This window comes from Sylvia atricapilla, chromosome 5 (assembly GCF_009819655.1).
Source record: "Sylvia atricapilla isolate bSylAtr1 chromosome 5, bSylAtr1.pri, whole genome shotgun sequence".
NCBI lineage: Eukaryota > Metazoa > Chordata > Aves > Passeriformes > Sylviidae > Sylvia > Sylvia atricapilla.
The window spans coordinates 32,137,853-32,161,834 of record NC_089144.1 but is presented as its reverse complement, the minus strand read 5'-3'; the positions used below and the strand labels follow the sequence as shown (position 1 = coordinate 32,161,834).

Below are 23,982 nucleotides of genomic sequence, written 5' to 3'. Positions count from 1 at the left end.
AGCACCAACAAAACGTTAAAACCAGCGGATCTCAGACAGTACAACAGGTACTTCACAGGTACAAAATGCAGGCTCAAATATAGCCTGTAGTTTCCATAAGGCACAACAAACACGACTGTAACTTAGAACAAAGCATTTGATAGATCCTCTCAAAAGATTCAAAACAGAATGCAAAGCAAGGCTCCATCTAATAACAGATCAGCCCAGTCACATGACTCTCAAACATCTCCATTTTCACACAAAAGTCATTCATTCTTGTAGGAAGTAAATCATCTTTTTACGAAACTCCTGAGTAAAAAAAAAAAAAAAAAAAAAAAAAAAAAAAAAAAAGAAAATAGGATATTAAAATTATATTTTAGAAGAGGCTTTAAAGGCCAGAGAAGTGTAAAAAACATTCCCCAAACCCAAGAGATCAGATTACTGCCACCTTATGTTATCTTTTAAAAGTCTTAATGAAATTATCTAAATGATAACAGTTATTAAATGGGAAATGGTCAATGGTTATTAAAACATAAATGCTCTTTACAAAACCTTCAGAGGTTTTGTAATGCCTCATACCTTCCATATTACTGTATGCCATGTTGAATGCTGCAGTAAAGTTCCATGAGCACCAATAGTAGAAAACAATGTCTGCCCAGCACTCTTTCTAACTGCAGGTCGGGGATCCACACACAGTTCTCCAAGTTTGGCATACAGGCATAACCAAAGACAGTCAAATGGTGATGCAGGATGAAAAGGTCTGTTCAGCGTCACTCCCTTTTCTTCTGCCTGTTTCTGCAACACTGCTTCTTCTTTGTTTAGCTCCTTTTCAATTATTTCACCTCTTTGGAAAAAATAATCTGAAATATTCCACTACAAAATAAATAAGACACATGGTGTTGTTGTACAATAAAAATAGGGTAATGCTCTTAATGATCATGAAATAAATTGCCTCTGATTTTCACAGAGTATATTGCAAAGTACATTAAGATACAAATTTCCCTAAACAGGTGAAAAAAGATCAGCACATAAATATTTCAAGATCAAAAACTACTCTTCTTTCTCAGATTTTAGTTTCCTGTTATAGGGGGCACAAAAAAAAGGTATTAAAAGTAAGATACTGATGAACATGGTTACAACCCAGTACTACTTCTTTCAGTAAGCCAGGAATATTGGAGATTAAAGGTAAGATGTGCTCACTCAATTTACCTATGATTCCAAATGACAGCATAGGAGTTCAGTAAAACCCCCAAAAGCTAGGTTGTGGCATTCATTTGTATAACTGACTACAGATAAGTTTTCATTAAAACAGAAAAGCAGAAATGAAAGCCAAAAGCAGCATCACTGTAAGTAAATAAAAAACTCACCAGCAAACCAATTGAAGTTAAGCTAATATTTAGCTCTTGATTGTGAAGTCCAAAGCTTCCTGCAACTTCAACAACTATCTGCAGACAAGTACATGGCATTGTAGGAAGGAAGTCCGTAACAACCAGCTGAAGACACTGGAATGCAGTCCGTATTAAGGACTCTCTTAAAAAACAAAATAAAAAAAAGCACACACACATGCTCATTTCACATTTCTTCAAGAGCATGGAAATATTCTGAATACAATACCTCAAATCAGTGTTTTTGAGAAGAGTTTTGCACCATTTAAAATGGGTTTCTTGAGACATAATTTCAAGTTGAAGCTTAAAATTCTGATCAAGTAGTTTAGTCCATGTTAACTACCTAGTGGAGTTGAAGCTTAGACTTTCCAGTGGTCCTTAGCTAATTTTATTTAATGAAATCCATTTCTCTGTTTTAGAGTTCTAAGACTTCATAGTTCAAGTGTTGTGTTAGCCAGAACAATAGAAAAAACCGACAATGAACAAAAAAGAGCTTAATTTAAGCATGATAATCTTCCAACGAGTAAGCTGTTCTGAAGATTTTCTTGAATCAGCAGTTAGAAATTACTTCAAGTATGCCAAACAGGTGGGTAAAATTTGTTTTTATTTATTAGGAAAGATGCATGCTAACATAATGGTAGACTTACTTGCTTCAATAATACATTATATCAGACAAAAACTTTTCAAAATGTCTACCATTAAACTGAGCTTAAATAATTACTTTGCATTCAGAGTTAAGATTCTGAATACAAACAAAAATATAGTACAGAACAGGTTTGCAAGAAGGAGTTTTCAGAAGCAGCAAGGCCATTTACAACCAAAATCTTGTTTAGTGAGAGACAAAATGAAGGAATCAAAAGGAGAGGTGGAGTGTAGGTAACACAAAGTAGGGAAGCTGCATTTAAATTTCACTGTGAAGTTTTTTCAATGTTTAATGTACTACAGAAATAATTTAAAAGCTTTGTAATACAGAAACTTGGTGTCCTTCAGGATATATACCCTGGGAAAAAAATTCAGACTACAGATATGTCAGTTACCTATTGCAGAATTATAAACGTAATTTTTTTTTTTATTAATCCAAAGTCAAAATCAGAGGTGGGTCATTTCCCAAACATTACTGTATTGTAATAGCCAACATGATATAAAACCAGAGGAATACACAAAAAACTTCACATGGACAATGGTATAACTAATAATTCTCTAATATGATGAATACTGCAGAGAAACATCCATCCTACCACGTAAGATCCAAGTACTTATCATTGCTATACTGATGGAGGATGGACTCACACAACACTTCCCCCCATACTCATTACAGGAGTCTATGAAATGAAAGACCCAAAACTGCTGCAGCTCCCCCTCCAGTTAAAAGTTTCAGAGGTATGTGACCTTCAAGGTCTCAAAGAGAAAAGAGAAGGAGGCAGAACTCAAAGTATAGTTCCACTACTCATTTTGAAGTACTGACTTAATGGGAAAGCAACCTCTCTTTCTAAACTTCAAATGCAAGGCTACAAGAACAAATTCTGAACAGTTTTTCCTAATTAAGGTCCCACACTAGTATGTGCTTGAAAAAGGGTTTTAAAGTCCCTCATGCAAGTAACAACAGTGATACCACTCTTCAAACTCTGGAACTATCCTTGGTGTTATAGGTGACCACAAAAAGGTAACTATAAATGGAAGAAACTTAAGCTTAGTGAGAAATCTTAAGATTGTATAGGGCTATATCTATGCTCAAAACAAATAGAGGCTTTCCACTGAAAAAAGTGTTCAAAGACAGGCTTCCTTTTTTTTGGCAGGCTAGTACTGTACAATCCAGAAGTGACCAAAGTATGGGTTTTGGCTATCAAAACAGTATTTTCTGTCTGTGTTTATAAAAGCCTGGAATTAAGTTCTCCAGGAATGGAGGTAAAGGAATCCAGGATGCTCCCTGATCAGAGGGAAGAGACTTGTGAAGGCAGTGTTATGGTTAGTAAGTTAATATCTGAAGTATGATAATAGTATCTGCATCTTGTGATCACAGCTGCAAGTACTGTAGGTAAGAAATTAATTTTTTTCTCAAGGAAAAGGAGGCATGCTTATATTTTTCCTACCGCACTTAATATGATGTGGACAAACAGTGCTATGAAGTTGAAGTAGATTATTCCATATGCTTCATAGGAGGAGACTAAGATACAACGCAAGATGTTAGTAACATCTTGAGATGTCGGCCAGTGAGATATGAGTTTGAGATTTAATGGGATCTGAAGACTGTCCTGAGAAGGAATTTGTCTCATCCATCACTAACAACAGTGAAAATCAAAAGGCATGCAGGAACACATTGCACCAAGTGTGGAAAAAAAAACTACCAAGCTTAATTACAAAAAAAGAGGATACTCACAACCAAGAACACCCAAATCCTTGGGAATTTTGGTAGGTACTACTGCCAGTGTAAACAATACTGGTCCAAGAGCAAAATCCCTCAAGCATTTGAAGGGGCTTTAGGTTTTTATATGACCAGAATACTAAAGCTAAGGTGGGACAAAAGGAAAGATATGCCAAGGAGAAGTCTACTGACACTAGAGTGATATGATGACCTATCCTGTTGCTAGTCTTGACTAGCACCTAAAAACAATAAATATGGTTTGAGTGTGTGGGTATAATTCTTGGTGCTTACAGTTGAAAAAGCAGATGTTCAATTCACTGCTCATTTCAAAAATACTCCTTGCAACTTCATCTCTCACTTTCCCTTGAGGGCAGAGAATAAGTCCATCTCTGCTGGCAACAGAGTCAATTGTGTAAGTCAAGGGATTCACCCACAGCCAGTAAATAATCTTCCATCCTTCTGCTACCAGCAACCATTTAGATAGGAAGGCTTCAAGAAAAAGAGAGAGGGATCAGAAGAAAACACACACTAGAGACTACTGGAAGATTTAGGAAGAAAAAGAAACAATAGATAAAGTGAGCAACAGCTAATTCACACAGAAGTATCAGCAAGCACCAAAGGTGTGTCCACTAGAAGGTCAAGATCAAATAAAATGGCACACTAAGTACTCCTCAGTGTATACTGCATGCTAACTACAGGAGAACATAGAGTGGAATAATATTCTGGTCTTTTGGAAAATTATTTCAGTAAAATAATGTGTGCTTCAAGAAGAATTAAAAAGTGTATTTTTGTTGAGTAAAATATTTCACAAGTGAAAAATTACAATGAAACTATGATTGTTGAAGTGGCTATTAAAATATAAAATATAAGCAATGTTTTTTTTTACTTTTCTTTACTTACATAAGTTTCAGATTTTATTTGCACCACTTACCCCTGATCACTTTGGATTGCCCCCATGACTCCAAGCACCAATGGCCAACCAGGTCCTAAGCTGTCACCCTGACTCTGTAAAATCTGTAGCACACACTCCAACTGCTTGATCCTGATATCAGGATGACTAATGTTTGACAGCTCCTTCAGTGGATTCAATAAAAGCAACTGGAGTCTCTAAAAGTAAACAGTAAAGCATATTAGGGATGTTAACATTTAACTGATTCTTAAGTATTTCTATGTAAAAGTGAAAACATACAGTACAAATTAAAGATTCATTGAATTAATTCAGTAGCTTATTCACTAAATACTCAAATTCAGACCAAAAAGGGTCTTTGCAGAAAATCTACCTTCCTGGCTCCTGTTCTCCAGGTTCCTCGTTAAGCAGCTACAGATGCTGCTACAGTTGCATAAAAAGTGTCATGCAACTTTATGCTCACTCAGCAGGGCTACACTCAGCTTCCTACTCAAGAGAGCTTGGAAAAAATAACCAATAAGTCTAGGTAAATATATTAGAATGTTTTATTAATCATGGATTGAACAGCTGTAATTTAGAAGGTTAGGCAACACATTTTTTACCTGCCACAGCATCACATATATACTTCTAAACATTTTGGAATTGTTTTGCAGTCATGAGAGTGACCCATAAGTTGTTCTAAGAAATGGACATAATATGCAAGCATACCTCTTTGTTACATATTTGAAAAATGAAAGAGGATAGTTTATTAGAATGCATGTGGTGGTTCACAAGTTACATCTGATGCAACATGTTACAGCTCCAGACTTTATATACTCAATATTAAAGTTGCTTTGTGAATGAAGGAGAAAAGCATTTGCTCTTAAACTTACTTTACCTGATTTTGAGATAATGGAGGATCATGTCTGAATGTCAGTCCTGCTTTAATGAGAGAAGTTAAAGCTTCTGCTCCCCATTCTCTCATTCTGGAGTTGGGATGCTGACACACCTGAAAATGCAGCAATGTTTTGTTTGAAGTCTCTTTTATTTAAACGACATATACAATACACTAAAAACTGGTGTTTTAATTACATTAGAATGTACATACAATACTATAAGAATGATACAATAAATCTCTACATGATAAAATTTGGCTTCATAGTAAAAAAAAGAAATTTATCTTTTGGATAGACATACCTTCTGAATAAGGAAGCAATAGGAAGCAGTGAAAGACACAGAAGGAAACATAATGAAAATTACGTATATAATTCAAGTAAATAAATTATCCCAAATGAATAAACTAACTAATTCTGATAATGATTAATTAAAAAGCACCAAACATCCCTTTAATAAATGTCTAAGACTCTCAGGTTTAATTTCACCTAAAGCTACAAAATTGGAAGCTTATAACACTGCTTAATATACTCAAGTGACAAATATGACAGTAGTCAACAAAGAAACTGTCTTCTATAATTTCAAATACAAAAAGTAACTACATATTGAAGATAAAATAAACCTCACACTCCATTATTTTAAAAACTTGACAAAGCAATAGCAAGCATCCTTAAACTTAAGTTTCAGACGCATACCTTCATTTCTCTTTGTTTCTAAATTCTCTAAACCTAACAACTTTGCTAAGTGCTTTTTTTAGAATATAAAAATTAAAAGCAATGTGTATATTCATTTCCTAGATAGCTAGTATGAACTGTGCTGTATCTAATACATTGCCCTCAAACTAATATGAGAAGTGTACAGTTCCATTGACCACTACATAATTATTCCCACCTACCCTTCCAGCCCTAGCTCTAATGGTGGGAGAATCCAGAGTCAAGTCCAAGGCAGTATCATAAAGAAGGCTGATGCCTTTTATTGGTGGACCATTCTCTTATCAACCACTAGCCAAACTGAAAAGGAGAACAATGTAAAAGAGCTAATGTTTAAAAATGCATACAAGAAATAGCCACTCTCCTGACTGACTTACATTTTTAAAACTATATAAAATGAGACGATTTGAAGTACTTGATGCTCTGATTCTGCACAGATAACCAGTTCCAGAACCAGGGAACAAGCTATTCCCCAGATTGTGTTTAATTGAATTATGGCTGATGTTTTCTCCTTCCTTACTGTACCTCAACAAGGCAGTACTTCAAAAGCATATGAAAGACTCTGTATTTCCTACAAAACAGTGGCAGATTACCTGCAATGCATGGGTGGGTAACAGACTGCTCCCTAGATGAAAACAGTCTCAAGATGTGGATGGTGAACCTTACTGTCTTGTAGGGCAAAAAATAAGCAAGAGAAAGAGATGCCTGTGCTTTAAGTCTTTAAACCCAGAAGTATCCATTTTTTTTCTCCTTGATAAAGCAATATGTGGCTTCCATAAATAGACATGGCCAATACTTGATACTGGTTGAAACAATGCACTAGTGCTAAGGAAGTGTCTGATACATTCTGAATTATGAGGAGAAAAGCCTTCTCCTTTACCCACTCTAAAGCAAATCCTGTTCTTACATTTTATTCTGCTATATACTTGTGTGGAGAATTAAAAATAAAGTTACATTCAATCACCTGGTTTTAGTCTTCAATTCAAAATGTAAGGTTTTTTCCCTTGATAAAGTATATTTTTTGTGTTGAAGTTAAAATAGTAAAGAAATTGCAATAGGATTATAACATTTATTATACTTGAACAATATTCTCCTAAAGAAAGCATTCAGAAGTTAGCTTAAATATTAAAAAACAACCCTTTCTTAGTAAATCTCCTGGCTGCAATTCTAGGAAGATCTATCTCAGAATCTTCTTAGATATTTGTACTGTGTGAAACAATAAAACATGTTTGTGCTACCTTAACTAGAACAAATATATGAAGTTTAATTACCTGATCTTTTTAAACACTGCTGTGTCAGAAACAGATAAAGACAGAGGGCACCATAAAGAAAAAGCTATCAAGAGATATTAAAATATTGTAATTTAAATATATAACTTCACCTTTAAATTTAAACCATAATGCATTTAAATTGCAACAATAAAGTGCCTAAACCAAAATATATAATTACAATTTAGAAATTTCTTTTAAATTACTAAAAACATATACATATCCTTAATACAAAGTAAATTCTAGCATAAGTGATAAAATCCATCAATTACCTCCAGAAGATGACCGGTCAGAGGTCTCCAAAGAATCTCAATCCTGCGCATGTTAACTAGTCCCGTTTCCAGTAATTTAGCAACAGCAAAAAGTGACGGTTCCTTAATAAAACGTAATTTGATCATATGACTTTGAGGTAACTGCGGTAAGGCAAAGGCATTTTACTCGGGGATAATTTCTCGCTCCGCAGCCTCCAAGGCTGGGAAAGCCCCGCGGCAAGCGCAGCGCCGCAGGAGCGGCCACACGGGGGCAGCAGTCGGACAAAAACCAGAGCGCGGACGGCCCTGTCCACTCTCCCCTCGGCACAGCCCTCCCTCCAACCAGCTCTGCAACATCTTGACATGCCCTACCGCCTCTTCCCCAATGCAAGTTTCCAACTTTAAATTATATGTGAAACAGTCTGGAATGTTTCATTTCATAATACCCCAATTCTTTATCTTTCATTGCTTCATCAATGCTCGGCAGGAGTATGACAAATTTCCCATTCATCAAATGTATCTTCAAATATTTCTGATAAGCTTCGTTCAATTTTACTTTTTTTTAAATCAACATATAGTCAAAATGACTGTTGCACTGAAATCATTCTCTCTTCCCATTTCTGCTGATTTCTTACTCTAATTTTCAACTGATTTTAAACACAAACTTTCCTTATTAAATTCATTCTCTGTTGTTGTAGTAGTGAAATATTATAAAACATGTTTGCTGCCTTCATTATCTTTTGTGTAACAGATTAAGGACAAACTTCCAGAAACTCTCCTCTGGGATTAGATTATGACTAGGAGAATATATATTCAATCTTACCCAATCAGAGGATTTTCAACCTTTCTGGGCTAAACATTGTTTACTGAAGCAGACATGATTACTAACTATGGTTTTCCCAAGTAAACACGACTTATCAGGTTTTTAAATACCTAACTTGTCAGGCTTTCTCTGAAGTACATGGTAAGAGAAAACTGAAATGAAAATTAGCATCTCACAGCACATACTGTGCTACTCAGCACCTCTAACCTCTGAAATTACAAGGGCTTCTAAACGTTTCATCCACCCACCATCTTATTAATGGAAACAGACAACATTCCTTAACTGATAAAAAGCACAGGAACACAGTGAGGATATTCAGAGAATCTAGTAACTGTATGAATATTAAATCAAGACATTCTCTGGTTCATATTTTATTTTTTAATCTAGAGTATCAAAGGTATTACTTGTTTTAGTATTAGAAATAGTTAGCTTAAAGGATAAATGTACCAGTCTTCTGCCTGTTCCATAAAAAAATTCTAAAAAACAACAACAACAAAAACTCTTTATATACCTTATTGTTTCCATAGGCCATATCCATGGCTTCCAGGGACAAGGAGCAAAGGGCATTTATTAAGTGATGTAAAGATACGTCATCGAGGTACCTGAAAAATAACAGCTATCAAAATACTGTCAAGTTTGATATACACATATTATTTTAATTACAAGATAAGGTTTCTTACTGTGAGTTTTCAAAAAGTTTTGAAATCATGCTGGATATAGATGGTAGATCAGTCATAACAGCTGTAGTCAGAACCTTGAAAAAAAGACAGAGATAAATCTTACAGATTATAATAGAAAATACTATATAATCATTAACTGAAAAACAATCGTGCTTACTGTGCTAGGCCCTTCCACAGCTCTTCCAGGTTTTAATGCACCCCCAACACTAGGCTTCAGTCCCAGAATCCACACAAGATGCTGAAAAATACAAAAGGATCCTTTTTCAGGCAGAAAAGAAATTAGCATTGTACTCAAGCTAACCACCAACCTTCCTGCTAAACAGAACTCAAGAGAAATGCTACAGTACTTACTCAAGGCAATCCACAGTACACAATGAGAAGACTCAAAGCTTCTTCTGTTGCTCACTGAGCAACTGAAAACCAAATTATAGCAAAACACCAAGGCATAACAGTAAGGCATAAGGCATTTCCTGTGAGGGAAATATTACCTGAAGAGTAGCCAGGACAAGTTGCCATGATGTACCAAGAACAGCTCCATGGAAGTGAGCTAAGTTGAGTAATGTCCTCATACACTGGATATTTTTCGATGTCAGCTACGAAAAAAAGAAAACAAACAGCCATCCAATTTTTATCATTCCACAATGATAGCATTTCTATCAAACTTCAAATTTTTACTGAAGTGCTTGAAAATTAAATTTGGTATGCACTATTGGAATGTATTTTTTTAGAGTAGCTCAGTATCTCTCCTCCTCCCAGGCTTATCTTGGTGAGGGCAAATATGAGTACTTGAGTGCTGCATCCATCTGAGGTCCCCAACACTGGAAGGACATTGATCTGTTGGAGGGCCACCAAGATGTTTAGAGGGGTGGAACACCCCTCCCATGAGGAAAGGCTAAGAGATTTGGAGTTGTTCAGCCTGGAAAAGAGAAGGCTTTGGGATCACCTAATTGCAGCCTTCCAGTACTTGAAGAGAACTTTCAGGAAAAACAGGGCAAGACTATTTACAAGAACATGCAGTGATAGGACAAGAAGGAATGGGCTCAAATAGAAAGAGAACAAGTTTTGGTATGAGGGAAGAAATTTTTACTGTGAGGCTGCTGAGGCACTTGAACAAGCTAGCTTGCCTGGGGAAGTAGAACCCCATCCCTGGCAGTGTTCAAGGCCAGGCTGGATGGGACTCTGAGCAAGCTGGTCTAGTGGAAGTGTCCCTGCACATGGCCAGTGGGTTGGGATGAGATGATCTTTCCATCCCAAACCATTCTGTGATTCTACGATTTGATCACTGCCCTCTCCTCCCAGTTTCACATTATTATTAGACACAGTTCAAGTACTCCAGCTTAATTGCATCATCTCCACAAAATCAGTATATCTTAAGTGAACCTTCACACATAGGTACATAACACAGCTGAGATCTAGAGTCTTACAAATAGAATGGATAAGAACTTCTGAGCTGAAAGTCAAAAAAAACCCAGAATAGGCCTTCTTTGCAATTAGATAACTTTACTGTCCAGGGCTGTTCCGAATTAAAGCCTTCAGAAGACAGTTCAGCTGACCATTATTTGTAACAATGCTGTGTGTCTGTAGCCTGGTTTTGAGACATGATGAGATACAGGAAGAAGTAGTTAAGAAAAGTAAGATCACTTACATGTTGTACTTACCATAACTGTTCCCTGTGGCTGAAGAGCTAAGGGTTGCCCTACTGCTACAACTTGCTGGTGAGACTCACTTGAGGGACTAATCATCTGAACATTCTGTCCCTGAATGGAATATGCTGGAGGAAAATTGAAAAGACAAGGGGGAAAAAAACCCCTAAATTTAAAATTCAGTACTTATGTACTTATAAACCACCTTCTGGCAAACAGACTCCAGAATTTTTTTTACAGTATTAGCTTTAAACATACCTCACTTTGAGACCTTTAGTTATATTTAGATTACAGTGTCATTGCCCTAGAGAGTTAAAGATTCAGCAAGTAATCCCTATTTCTAACTATTAGTTATGGCTTGCAATACATTTATATATTTTATGTCAAGACTGAAATATTTATGCTTGAAGGTATAAGCATTAGACTGTCTCAATTCAGTTTTTGGTAGTAATTGTGTGTAAATGGTATCACTGTGTGCTACCATTGTACCAGTGCACTCAGAAAATGATGGTGCCATCAATGTTATATCATCATATTTTTCCAATATAGGACTTCAGGACACCCATTTTATAACTCAATTGTAAAAAGATGAGCAACCTACATAAAATAACTGAGGTTGTCTGCTTTGTTTCTATAGATATCTGTGTAGTTCAGTCATGTGTACTTCCTCACAGACTTACAATCTACACTTACCTGGTAGACTGGATTGAAGTGAGGGTACTGCTCCTTGCTCCTTGAGTAAGATTTTTGTATTACAGTAAGAGCCCTAATGTTAGATTCACCTGTATATTTTTCATGTAGTTGCTTTTCTTAGTAAGCAGTTAGTAGTAGCACCTTCCAAGTTAGAAACAGAGTGCATACCAAACAAGTATATATTATAAATTACAACATTCTCTCAAGATGTAGGATCCATCAATTCAGCTTTTTGTAGGCTGAAGAGAGCCCAGAACTTGGATCTTCCACTTACACATAAGTATTACGTCACTAGAGAACTGTAGAAAAGACTGCAGTACATCACAAATGCAGAATGTTCTAGCTTTAGAATCCAAGTTGCCCAGAGACCTTTTCAGATTTTGAATGCCTGAATTACATATCCTATGAGATCTTTACAATGGTAGACAGATCTCCTTAGAATTTGAACTTTTGTCATTTGTGAATCATCAGGAATTTTTAGGTTGATCAGAATGATAGTCAGTAAATACTGCAAGACTAACCAGTTCTGGAAAGCAGGTGATTTAGGTGCTGTCTGAGGATTCTAGCTTACTTGAATATAGCCAAATACTACAGCTGCATGTCTGTGAAATCATATCCTGAAAAAAATTTGGTGTTAGAGGACAATACAAGAAAACACAATTAAGGAAAATGTATACACTTACATTTGCTGGACAGGGCTGCAGTTGTGCTGTTTAATACAGTAAGGGCATAGTGCGGAGGCAAGGATCCTTTGCAAATGGCAGTGATAAAGGCATCTCTTGATGTTACAAGACCTAGTCTTCCGCAAAGTGCAGCCATGGTCAATTCTGCTTTTAGAATATTTTCAGTGGCAGCTTCATCAGTGCTGAAAGAGTACACATTGTTCAGCAGGAATTAATAGAGAGCGCAGAAGCAGGCAGCTAATCAAAACTGAAAGCCATAAGAACATATACTTTAAACCCATTAACACTAAATATTAAAGAACAAGCATAAGCAATCAACAGAATTCTTCTGAACCATGTGTACAAAATTGGACTTTACTTCTCAGTGACTTAGTAAATGAGACTATGAGAAGATATTTAAAACTAATTTCAGAAAATGGTGTTTTATTGCAAAAGGCTCTTTGAAGGAGTCAATTAATTTACCACAGTCATTTCCTAGTGAAAAGCTTTTCCACTTTAAAGATTAGATAGTACTAACAAGTACCAAGACATTACTTAGTCTCTTACTTGCAATAATCAGGACATGGAATCACTTCAATATGCTGAAACATGCAAGCAAAGTAAAAAGAAATAAAAATAATTTAAATTGTTTAAATGCAACCCTTTGAAAATACAATTAATTGTTCTGCATTGAAATACATTAAGGTTGATGTTGGACTTCTGGAGACTTCTGTGTCATTTACTCATTCAGTTTAAGCCACAAACCTGACTGCATAGACGCCATGAACAGCACTTATGTTGACAATTGACAATTCGACCGGTATCAAAAGTCAGTTCAAAATATAGCTCGGAATATCAGCTTAGAAAAATCAAGAGAAATGAAAGACCAGATACCTTGCATCAAGTAGGAGGGACAGAGCAGCTAGAAGACCACACCAACAAGCGTTCACCATTTCTTCCCAGACAGCTCTGCTAACTGAAAAGAAATAGATAAACTTTTTTATAGCAGAAACACAGTAGTTCCCTTAATAACTTTCAACTGTATAATGAACAAAATGCTTGCTACTGCATCTTTTGAAGTGTGTTTTTGTATGCATGTTTACACAGCCAAATATATGTGCATACAGAAACACACTCATACCAGTATTATTTAAACAGCTTGCATTTAAAGTAACATTTCGAAGGCAAAAAAAAGTCACCAGGCAATGCTTTTTCTAAATAGCCTCAAAAAAACCCACTAAAATCCAACTCACCACAGTATATATAACCATTTTTGATCTTTGTCTATAAACATTCCGAAGTGCAAAAATATGGGACAAGAAACTCACTGAAATTTTGCAGTGAAGTAAAAATACTCTCCCGTGGTAAAAAAAATTCTCCATAACTTTTTCCGTTCCTTTCTTTTAACAGGGAAAAAGATACTGGTCTAGCAAACAGGCAGCACCACGGAGAGCTCCCGGCTCCCGAAGCAGCGCCCAGGACGCAGCCCTCTGCTTCACCCCCAGCCTTTCAGCAGCCTGAGTGCCTCGGCTCAAACTTCAGCTGTACCACTTTGGCTTCCTGAGGCTCAAGCCAAACTCATTGTTGAAACACAAACCTTTCTGTACATACACACCCCTATATAGACTCATCATATGTTCCACAAAAACAAGTCTCACTTCACAGCAGTTCTGCTTTTAAAGAAGTCCTTCCCTATATCCTGCAATGTTGCTAAAAATTTCTCCATTAAAACATTATTTTTATCTTGTTACTAGAAATATTTTTTTAACGTGGTCATAACTCCATTTCTGTCAGTCAGGTTGCCTCTTGTGACCTTAGATCTCAGTGTTAAGTCAAAAGCAGAACACCAAGTCAAGTATTTTTTAAAACAGAATTGCTGTGCCATTAAAAAAAACCAAAAAAACAACAAAACCCCACACTTAACTGAAAGTGAACATATATATATATAAATATAAGTAAGAAACAATAAATTTAAGCAAAAAGGTATTTAAAATTTCCATGAAATTTTAAAATCTGCTTTCCACTGTTGCATTTCATATAGTGTTTGCATTTTCAAATACCTAGTTCTTTCTCTGATTGGTCAGAAACAGACTGCAAATCTTGTTCTGAAGACTGTGCTGGTAATAAAGTTGCCTCCACTGTGGTTTGAATAACAGTTTCTGCCTCTCCCAACTCTCCTTCAATCATGGTAGTGATACCACGGACAAGATCCAGCAAACAGTGAAATGCCACTGACATTGCATAGCCTTCAGGAATTGTAGGTGGCTCGACTTTGTCCAGCATCTCCAAACTAAAAAATTGAAAACATGACAAGTGTGTAGCAATACCACTGTTTTTAAAAACAATCATAAAAAACAAGATTCCAAATGAATGTTAAGTACAAACAGACCCCAAATACAATCCTTCAAGATTTATTGCAACTCAAGAAAAAAAGCCTTTAAGTCACTAAGTAAGAGTACAGGAATCACTAAATGAAACAACAACCAAAAGGGTAGAAACCCTGAGTATAGATCCACAAAAATATTTCTAAAAACTAACACAAATAAGCAAGCACCATTAATAATTCTACTTGCATTATTATTTTACTTAGAGCCACTGCAACGGAACTTATTCAGAAGAATATATGTATCTAGGAACAACAGAGGAAATACATCAGAAAGTCATGACAGTGTGAACATAGTTATAACAAAATGAGAACAAGTCAGACATTCTATTATCATTATCTTTGAGCCCACATGACTAGAAAAGCCTGTCTGTAGCTAAATATTACATGGCCAAATATTCACCTACGTGCACAGGTAAACAATGGAAGTTATATTACGAAGAGGGTATGTCTACATGACTCACTGCTGAAATGCATGCAATTAAAACATCACTATGCTGGAACAGCAGCCTCATTGCCACTTTTCTCCATCTTTTACTTTAAAAGCACATGAAGAACTGCTGAGTTGCAAATCCAACAGAAATTGTAGCTGACACAGCAGCAGCATCTATACAAGTAGAGACAGTCTGTTACAAAAACTACCTGCTACCACAACAATCATTATTTCATCATTTTTTACTCTACAAACTACTCTTAAAAAAGCTACATATTCCAGCTAAAATATACCAAAGATATTATTATACTCTAGTGTCATCACTCTTGTCTGCACAAAGGATTTTTCCCTCTCCCAAACATACCACACTTCATTTTATTACCTCTAATTTCCTGAAGATAGCTGCATCAGATATCTGGGGGAGCAGGAACTACAGCTAAATCAAATGATCAGCATTACATCCTCTATAGATAAATAAGTGGGAATATATATACAGCTCTAATTAAAACTATTAATGGGTTTTAAAGTTACAATAGACACATTACAGCAAGTCATCTCCTTACATACAGGGACTGCAGACAAATGCACAAGACAGGAAAAAAAAAATTGCTGTGAAATGCTTGTGACAACTCTGTAATCTTATACAAAAGAAAAAACGCAAAAATTATGAGAGAATATCACAGAATCACTTGAGGTATCCAAGGGTAAAACACAAGCTAGTTTAGAGCAGGACAAGAGACCATAATGGTGGCTGCAAGGTTCTTGAGCCAGTTAAGAATAGATAGTGAGGAAAAAAAAAAAAAAAGAAGAAAAGTAGAGGTTGTAGTAGCTGACCAAATTAAAAATTTGCATTCCTTGAGAACAGCCAGGTAAACTAAACCAACATTCATGTCCACTGCTGGAATAAATTCAACATATATACATTAACTATTGAAATCTGAGGAAGATTTTTTTCTTCTGCATCTCAAAGGCAGATAAAGGACTTCCTACCCTAAAAATATTGAGATCCAGGAAATTTGCAGATTTCGCTGAATTTTAGTGTGCCAAAATTTTATGATGGTACAAATAACTTCAGGTTTGGAAGCACTTGTCCGTCAATGGTCGTGAGTGACATGAAAAAAATTGCACTATTTTAAAAGTAACAGAGTATTTGTGGCATCAAACTGAGAACACCGTCTCCACTGTACAAACTCATGACAAAATAATTTGCCATTCTACAGAGCATTCAGAATCTAGCCATGGTATATAGGTCAATATTGTCTGAAATGACAACCAGACCAGTATCTATGACAATATTCTCCTCAATAAATAATGTAAATACAGTAAAGCTGGTGTGAGAAAGCTATTTTCATGCCCACTGATATCCCACTTGCTTAACACCCTTCATATTTGCCATTACAAAATGCAGCAACAGGTATTCCAAAACTGTTCTATACTCCAGGGAGGCCTAAAAGTGAAGAGTTAATACAGATAATATGGCAGGAAAACAGAATCCTACTGATGCTAAAATCATAGGGAACATTCCAATCACAATCCAGGGCATGCAGAAAAAACAGCAAAAAGACCAGAACACCTCATGGCACCGATGAAGAGAAAATTCCTGATAGACTTCAATGTCAGTGGAACCAAACTCTCAATATTCACTAGTAAAAAAAATCCTTACATCATCAAATTCAAAATAAAAATACATTTTCAAAAAGATAAAGGTACTCACTATGTAGCTTTAGCACTGCCTTGTACTGTTACATTCAGGATGGGTATCCAAGTGCCTCTGTACTCAAAGGCAGGTAATACAGTTGCACCTCCACCCATTCCAAGCACTCCTGGGTTAGTTTGTGCTGAGCCAGTATTCCCTGATGCATTGCTTCCTGTTCACAAAAACAAAGGTATAAAATCAACCAATCTCATATTTATCATCAGCAAACATCTTTTTTAACATTTTTCTTTTGTGACACCAGGATTAATCTGAGACATCCAGTTCAACAACAAAAATCAATAACACAAAAAAACTATTTTGTGAGCTCCCTCTGCTGTCTAAAATATAATCTTATGTGCAGTTCATTGAATCCATCTGCCTAATTTCCAGTCAGAATGTAATGTTTCTGTGAAAGGTACAACAAAATTCATAACATTCTGCGAATGAATCACTTACAGATTCTTGATATGTATGTAAAACAATGTATGTTTTCGTGAAGCTTTAGACAGATAGTTGAAAGTTAAAGACTAGTTGTATCAAGAACTCAGTAGCTAGACAGTTGGATTATTTTAATAACAAACTTCTAAGATTTCAGAAATGCAAAAACCACAAGAAGCGAATCAAAGAGAATGGCAACATTTGAATCTGTTCCATTCCAAGGTAGAATAAAACAAACCCCCATCAGGGAAGAGGTGACAACATGTCAACCAACAGCTAGGAAGGGACAAAATTTTGGTTCCAACTGAGGAAGCAAAAAAAAAAAAAATCAGTTAAAAGTACAAGGAATTCTGGATATATACACTTCCTTCATAGAGAAGGACATCTACACTTACATAATCGGTCCTACAAGTTCAGGTTCTCTTTGAAGAGACAATGGGGAGAGCGAGCAGAGTCTCAGGATGGTGACTCACAGTCTAACTGCCATTTTGGTGTGCTTGTTTTTAATATGTCGGGAGTAAGCTACCAATTTAGGCAATAAACTACTAACTTAGACAATATGAATACACAGAAGCTTATGCAGACACTTTAACACAGTAACATTTCACAGACTGAAGCAAAAAAAAATCATGCTGCTAAACAAATGGTTAACTGAACACTGCCACTAGCACAGTTCCACTGGTGTCATTTTCTATGATGCCACTGTGCAGTCAGACATTTGTAATTATTTTTGCATTAATCTAACTCATTAAAGTGGGCGGTAAACATTGCCCAGTATAATAAAAGTGACACAGAACTTCAGTATATGCACCTTCCAACTTCCACAAAACAGGTAGTCTGTTGCAAGACTGAGGCTCAAAAATCAGGTGCATAAGGAGTGTAAATGTCCAAAACCAGGTTGGATAAGGCTTCAAGCAACCTAATCTCTTGGAAGGTGTCCCTGCCCATGGCCAGGGGGCTGGAACTAGATCATCTTGAAGGTCTTTTCCAACACAAGCCATTCTATGATTCCAAAAGACATCATGCTAATGAGAGGACTGCTGTTATAATCAGAAGACTCAGTTCAAGAATTACATTGCATTGATCTGCTCTTTGCATGTCAAATATGGCCATAGGAGGAAACAAAGTAGAAAAAGAAAAGCATGAGAAAGTGACATGAAGAATACTCAGACAGAAAGAAGAAGTGAAAAGGAAAAGAGAAAACAAACTGAAATGATAACCCAGAGAAATACACAGCATAGACGCACGACCCTACTGCAGCGCTGTTTCACTTCAGACAAAATTTAGGTTTTCAGAATGAATATGATAGAATAGCTTCTCATATGTGCACGTTATGTGGTGAAAAGTATGATTCTGATTTACTTTAAGATAATTAAGCTAACCTAGAAATAGTACTAATAGAAATGTTCCACCAGTTGCTGTATAGACAGCTAGTGAACAACAGACACTGACTCAGATCTCCTCTCTGCTAACTCCAGCAGAGGATTCCAATTTCCTGAGTAATCTCTGAAAGGTATGAGTCTAAACCCAAAATTACTAATGTTTCGTCATTTAATAGTAGATACGATAGACAATGATTATACTTATTATCTGGGTTTTATCTCTTTTAAGAAGGCAGATCAAAAGACAACCTTACAAATTATTTTTATGTTGTTTGTTGCTAAGGACTCTGCTTCGAGAACTACAGGAAGAAACAGAGAGCCTTAACTTGGGACATAAACACAGGCAAAGGCATTAACAGGATAATAATTTCTTCTTATTAAAATACAAATATACCTAGTGAAATGCCAAAATTATGGCTGCAAGAAAAGACAATCAAGTTTCATTTCAACATGTGTCTGATTTCAGCTTAAAAAAAAGACAGATTATTTGTAAAATACAAATCTTCCGTTCTGCCTCCTGGCTCCCTCTCTCCAGTTTTGGCCTTGAACAACCAGAAGAATAAGTCACTGCCCCCCACAAACACACAGTGTCTTGTCACTTAAATTGCACACTGCCATAAATGACATCCCTGCACAAGGAGACAGAAATCAGACATGTTTTTAATAGTCAGAAATTAGAAATAACATCACTAGAATTTCCCTCTGAAAAGTGGTGAAACAAGGACTTTGGTCACTGCAGAAACAGAAATCAAGGCAGGAGCACTGCTCTGCTGACTGGGGTCTTTGCCTTCCCCACAATACAGATAAAATCCCCTGTTGTACCAGAGCTGAGAACACTAGTTGGTCTCAAGCTAGCTTCTCACCAAAATAAACACAGAAGTACAGAGCTGTACTAGAGCTGAACCAAAACAAATTTCATTATTACAAGAAAATGATGAAAAAATAAAATTATAATAAGGAGAAGGGTTTACCAGTTTGGTTTGGTGTTGCTGATGCATTCCCTGTGCTTGGTACGAGAAATAGAGACTGGATGAAGGAGCCCAGTGCATTCACAATATCACGGAAAACTTTAGTGGAATGTTGCTTCATATCATATGACTGACAAAAAGACCTGGAAGGTATTTTACAAAACACTAAGCATTTGATAACTTGAGGATGAAAAGAATATTTTAACAGCAACTTCACCCCCCCACACACTCCGAAGTGTAGACTAAAAGCACATTTTAACAGCAAATATTTAGGTAAACAATATTTAATTTTAGATAAATGTTCTTTTGACAGTGCTAAGACACAGACATACTCAAATAACTGTAATTCAGCCCTTCCTGGTTAATAAGCATTGCCTAATGGATTACATAAAATTCTCATGAGGAGCTTATTGCATTTAAGTTTCTACACACTTAAAATGTTTTAAGAAGCATTTTCCATTACAGAAAAATAATAAAAAAATATCTTAAACTTTACGTAAAAGCAAATGATAACATATTTAATACCTTAATAGCTGAGGTTGCACACAAAGCCTGTGAATAGATTCTACTGCAACAGCTCGTAGCCACTGTGGTTTGTCTGCATCCAGAAACTTAACCAGCAGTGACAGAAAGATTTCACATTCTGTTACCTAAAATATATAGTTTATAATAATTAAGAAAAAGAAAAAGACTCCTACAAAATATTTTCTCAAAAAAGCCTTTCATCTCAGGAGTCCTATCACAGCAAATTTTCTACAGAATCTAAAAAAATCCCTGGAATTAATATTTACTCAGAATTGAAACATTTTTGTTACAATGTTTACTCAGAAACACAACATTTTTTACTTTGACAAGCTGAACGGAAGGAATTAAACTCCTCACAGACATTGTAATAAAGGTCATACATTTGCTACCGTACACAAATGAAAAATATCTTCTTTAGCAAATACCCAAAATTCAGGATATAAGTACAGCAGAATAAGTAGTTTTTACCCACATTCTGTCAACAGCTTTTGCAACTCAAGTCAAAAGCCTCTTAGAAAGTATTAACAAGGCACAGTAATCATCATTATCTAAAGTGAAGCAAACAACAGAAGATCAAAAATTTCCCAAAATCTGAAAGGCAGTTAAATACAGAAAAGGCAACAGCTAATCTACTATAAAATTAATACAAGTCCATGCTTAACAAAATCATACATTTAGAACACATGTAAACACAAATAAATGTAAGTGGAAAAGAGTATTTAGCTTTCTCTTTCGTCAGTAGACATAAACAGTTCCCAAGAACTAATCAATACTACTACTGATCGCAGCACTGGCATTTACACAGAAAAACAAAATTGAGAAAAGAAAATTTGAGCATATTTCTTACCAGCAAACTGTAAAACTGTTTAATCAAAACAGAAACTACTCGCAGCAAACGCATACAGATGGGAAAGTATGGTTTTTCCACTGGTGCTGGGGAAGATGAGGTGGTGGAACCTTGCCTGAATTTGATATTTGGGGAGAAGAGCTTTATAACAAGAGGGCATACCCTTTCTTTAAGAAGAAAACTGAATTCTTGATGCTGAAAAAGAAACCAGAAAAAGTTATATGCAGATATTCCTTAATTGCTGCCGGTAGCTCTGATTATGCATCTTATTTACATCTGTAGTTATGATCAAGCAGTCTGAAATCATGTAAATCTTGGTATAAGTTACAATCAGGAAATGAAAAGGCAGAACTGCATACACCATTGTAAAGCTACCAAAAAGCATGAAATTACAATGGTCAGGTTCATGCCATGCATCTTTCTTGTATTTTGCAAGTTGAAATAGACTGCTAATATATCACTTCTAAATATATAAATTTTTCTAATTTACCTACAGTCAGCTAATAAAACACATTACTGCAGGATCATGGTGCATTTAAATGCAGTAGATACACACAACTAAGTCTTGATTCTTACTTTACAAGTGGGGTGAGGTTAATGTTTTTGCAGAAATAACAATTCCACAAATTTAGTGACAGAGCTGTCATAAATAAGGCAAGATTAAAAAGTGCATCTCTGGAGGAGATATAAACACCAAAACCAAAAGTGAAACAGAGTAAAACAAACAGTCCTACAAAATGTATGAACATAAATAAAACATAAACAAAGTGTATGGAAAAAGAAAAACATTCAAAATCACACCAAACTTTTCTGCCAAAAACCCTCCCAAAACGTAAAAGCTACAAGTCCTTCAGGAAAACAATATTCATGTTAAATTAAAGAGGATTTAATGAAGTGTAGATTTTACTACCCATGTAAGTAAAAGTCATCCTGTTTTGCCATCCAAGAACTACTCACTTGTAAAAACACTTGTGGAAAGTCATTGAGGACTGACTCAAGAAGTTCAAGGCCAAATGTCCGTGTCATTTCTGTCATGCCCACGAGCCAATAGGGAGCATCAGCATTAACCAACTGACAAAGATCCTTAGAAGGAAACATAGTAACATTGACATTCTCTGTACAGACCTGTACCAAGAAAGTTTCCTGAGTTTGTAATGAAATCTACACTATCCTATTTTGTGAGTGATTTTCTGATTTTAATGTTATTTCTCTTTAAATACTTTTTAAACAAAAATTATAAAGCATACAAAATGTTTAAAAGAAATTTTAAACTTTGCTGATATCCATGTAGTATGTATGCTCATTCCTACCCTCAAAAACATCTCAAGACCAGTGAATTTGCTAAGTCAAGAAGATTTTTATTGGTATGATGAATGCAACTACTCTTTTTCATTACCTTTTTGCCTTTAATGTCCTATATCAACCACAAGAAAGAGGACTGAACTACAGTTACAGTGTTTTGTTCCATATTGCATCTGGCTGAGATTGAGTTAATTTTCCCTGCAGCAGCCCTTACAGTACTGAGTCTTGCATTGGTAGCTGGAAAAGTGCTGATAACACACCAGTGTTTTGGCTACATCTGAACAGCACTGGCACAGCCCCAGCACTGTCTTCCAGGATTTACCACCACCACCAACAGGCTGGGCAAGATCCTGGGAGAGGACACAAAAAATGTCATCCCAAATTAACCAAAGAGATATTCCATACCTCAGTTACAGAACCTAAGAAATGGAAGAGGAAGGGAGGCATCCATTATTTACAATGTTTGCCTTTGGGAGCAACCACCACGCGTTCTAAAGCTCTGCTTCCCAGGAAGTGGCTGAACATGGCTCATGCATATGCAAACTTTTGCTTTTGCTTTAGTGAACTGCCTTATCTCAACCTATGAATTGTTTTCCATCTTATCTTCTCTCCCCATCCAGCTGGGACAGGAATGGGGACTTGACAGTCCATTCAGGGTAAACCCACCACAGGCTCAGGGAAATAAGAATCTTGAATTTAATGCAGACAGTATGCTTAGCTATTATTTAAGATTTATGGTAAAACATTTTCCAAGGCCACTTTGTCTTCATTTTCCCATCATTCCCTTGTGAGACAGCATATCATCACCAATTAGAATAAATAGTATTAGAAAGCCCAAAGCTCTAGTTAAGAACATTGTCAATATACCAAATGTAAATTCTTGAAAATTTTTAAAGAGATGTAAAAGTACCCAATCTTAACTGTCAATACATAAATATATGCTTCCCAACTACCTGAAAAAGCATATATGCATCCTTAGCACAAGGCTTTAGTGTACTGACAGATCTTCTATTACTATTCCCTTGCACTGCAGCTGGCTGGTCAACAGCATCTGTGCAAAAAAACAAAACAAAGTTTTGTGAAGAAAGGAACTGTTAAAAATCAAGTACACATTAAGTGTTCTTACAGGAATATTCTATGAGAATGGCCAGGTAATTCTTCTGCAACTTATCATGTCTACAGAAACAAACATTAGATTGATTACCAAAGACCATCAATACCAAGCATTGCTTTCCAATGTTCTCTTCAAAACTACTACTGCTACATATTTCCCACTCAGTTATCTATGGTACCTGCAACATAAATGACACCTTCACCTCAAATCCCTTTACAGTGCTAACCTGAAGACTAGCTCTCACAACTTGAAAAAAAATTCTAGGTTTTATATATTGCTGCACTGAATTGGACTGACACATGGCAAAGGACTTCATCTAATTTAAATATAAATAAGTGTATAAAAGACAGCTAAAATTAATGATGCCTGTGACTTTTGTTATAACACCTATAGATATTTCACTACTTCTTTATCTGAAAGAGAAACCTCTGATAGGTGTCAAAAAGCAGGTAAATCAAAGCAAGCTGAGTAAGCAGTGTGCCCACCTTTGTATCGTTCATCTTCAGCAACCACCCTCTCAAAGACGACAGTAACCACCTGCCGCACTGTAGCTGCCGCAGTGTTATTTGTGATATTATCTTTTGTGAAGTGCAACCGAAAGCAAAGTACGATTGCCTGAAAGAAAAAAAAACAGAAAAAATATCACCTTACAACAATA

At 35.9% G+C, this 23,982-nt stretch overlaps 1 protein-coding gene across 5 annotated transcripts in view; it reads right to left on the bottom strand.

Moving 5' to 3' along the window:
• MON2 (MON2 homolog, regulator of endosome-to-Golgi trafficking) overlaps window positions 1–23,982 on the bottom strand; it is a 67,142-nt gene that overhangs the window by 23,403 nt on the left and 19,757 nt on the right. For all 5 annotated transcript variants that reach the window (XR_010743609.1, XM_066319097.1, XM_066319096.1 and 2 more), the window contains exons 5-24: window positions 23,810–23,939; window positions 23,164–23,261; window positions 21,866–21,991; window positions 20,909–21,103; window positions 20,062–20,186; window positions 19,540–19,679; window positions 16,767–16,920; window positions 14,297–14,526; window positions 13,131–13,212; window positions 12,258–12,439; window positions 10,897–11,009; window positions 9,727–9,831; window positions 9,396–9,476; window positions 9,239–9,312; window positions 9,070–9,160; window positions 7,757–7,858; window positions 5,511–5,621; window positions 4,658–4,833; window positions 1,347–1,509; window positions 559–852 (exon numbers count right to left, since the gene is read on the bottom strand). Coding sequence is in view for 4 of the 5 variants with exons in the window: in XM_066319097.1 (XP_066175194.1) it covers window positions 559–852; window positions 1,347–1,509; window positions 4,658–4,833; window positions 5,511–5,621; window positions 7,757–7,858; window positions 9,070–9,160; window positions 9,239–9,312; window positions 9,396–9,476; window positions 9,727–9,831; window positions 10,897–11,009; window positions 12,258–12,439; window positions 13,131–13,212; window positions 14,297–14,526; window positions 16,767–16,920; window positions 19,540–19,679; window positions 20,062–20,186; window positions 20,909–21,103; window positions 21,866–21,991; window positions 23,164–23,261; window positions 23,810–23,939 (2,772 nt within the window). In the remaining variant the exon portion in view is untranslated. The remainder of the gene's footprint in view (window positions 1–558; window positions 853–1,346; window positions 1,510–4,657; window positions 4,834–5,510; window positions 5,622–7,756; window positions 7,859–9,069; window positions 9,161–9,238; window positions 9,313–9,395; window positions 9,477–9,726; window positions 9,832–10,896; window positions 11,010–12,257; window positions 12,440–13,130; window positions 13,213–14,296; window positions 14,527–16,766; window positions 16,921–19,539; window positions 19,680–20,061; window positions 20,187–20,908; window positions 21,104–21,865; window positions 21,992–23,163; window positions 23,262–23,809; window positions 23,940–23,982) is intronic.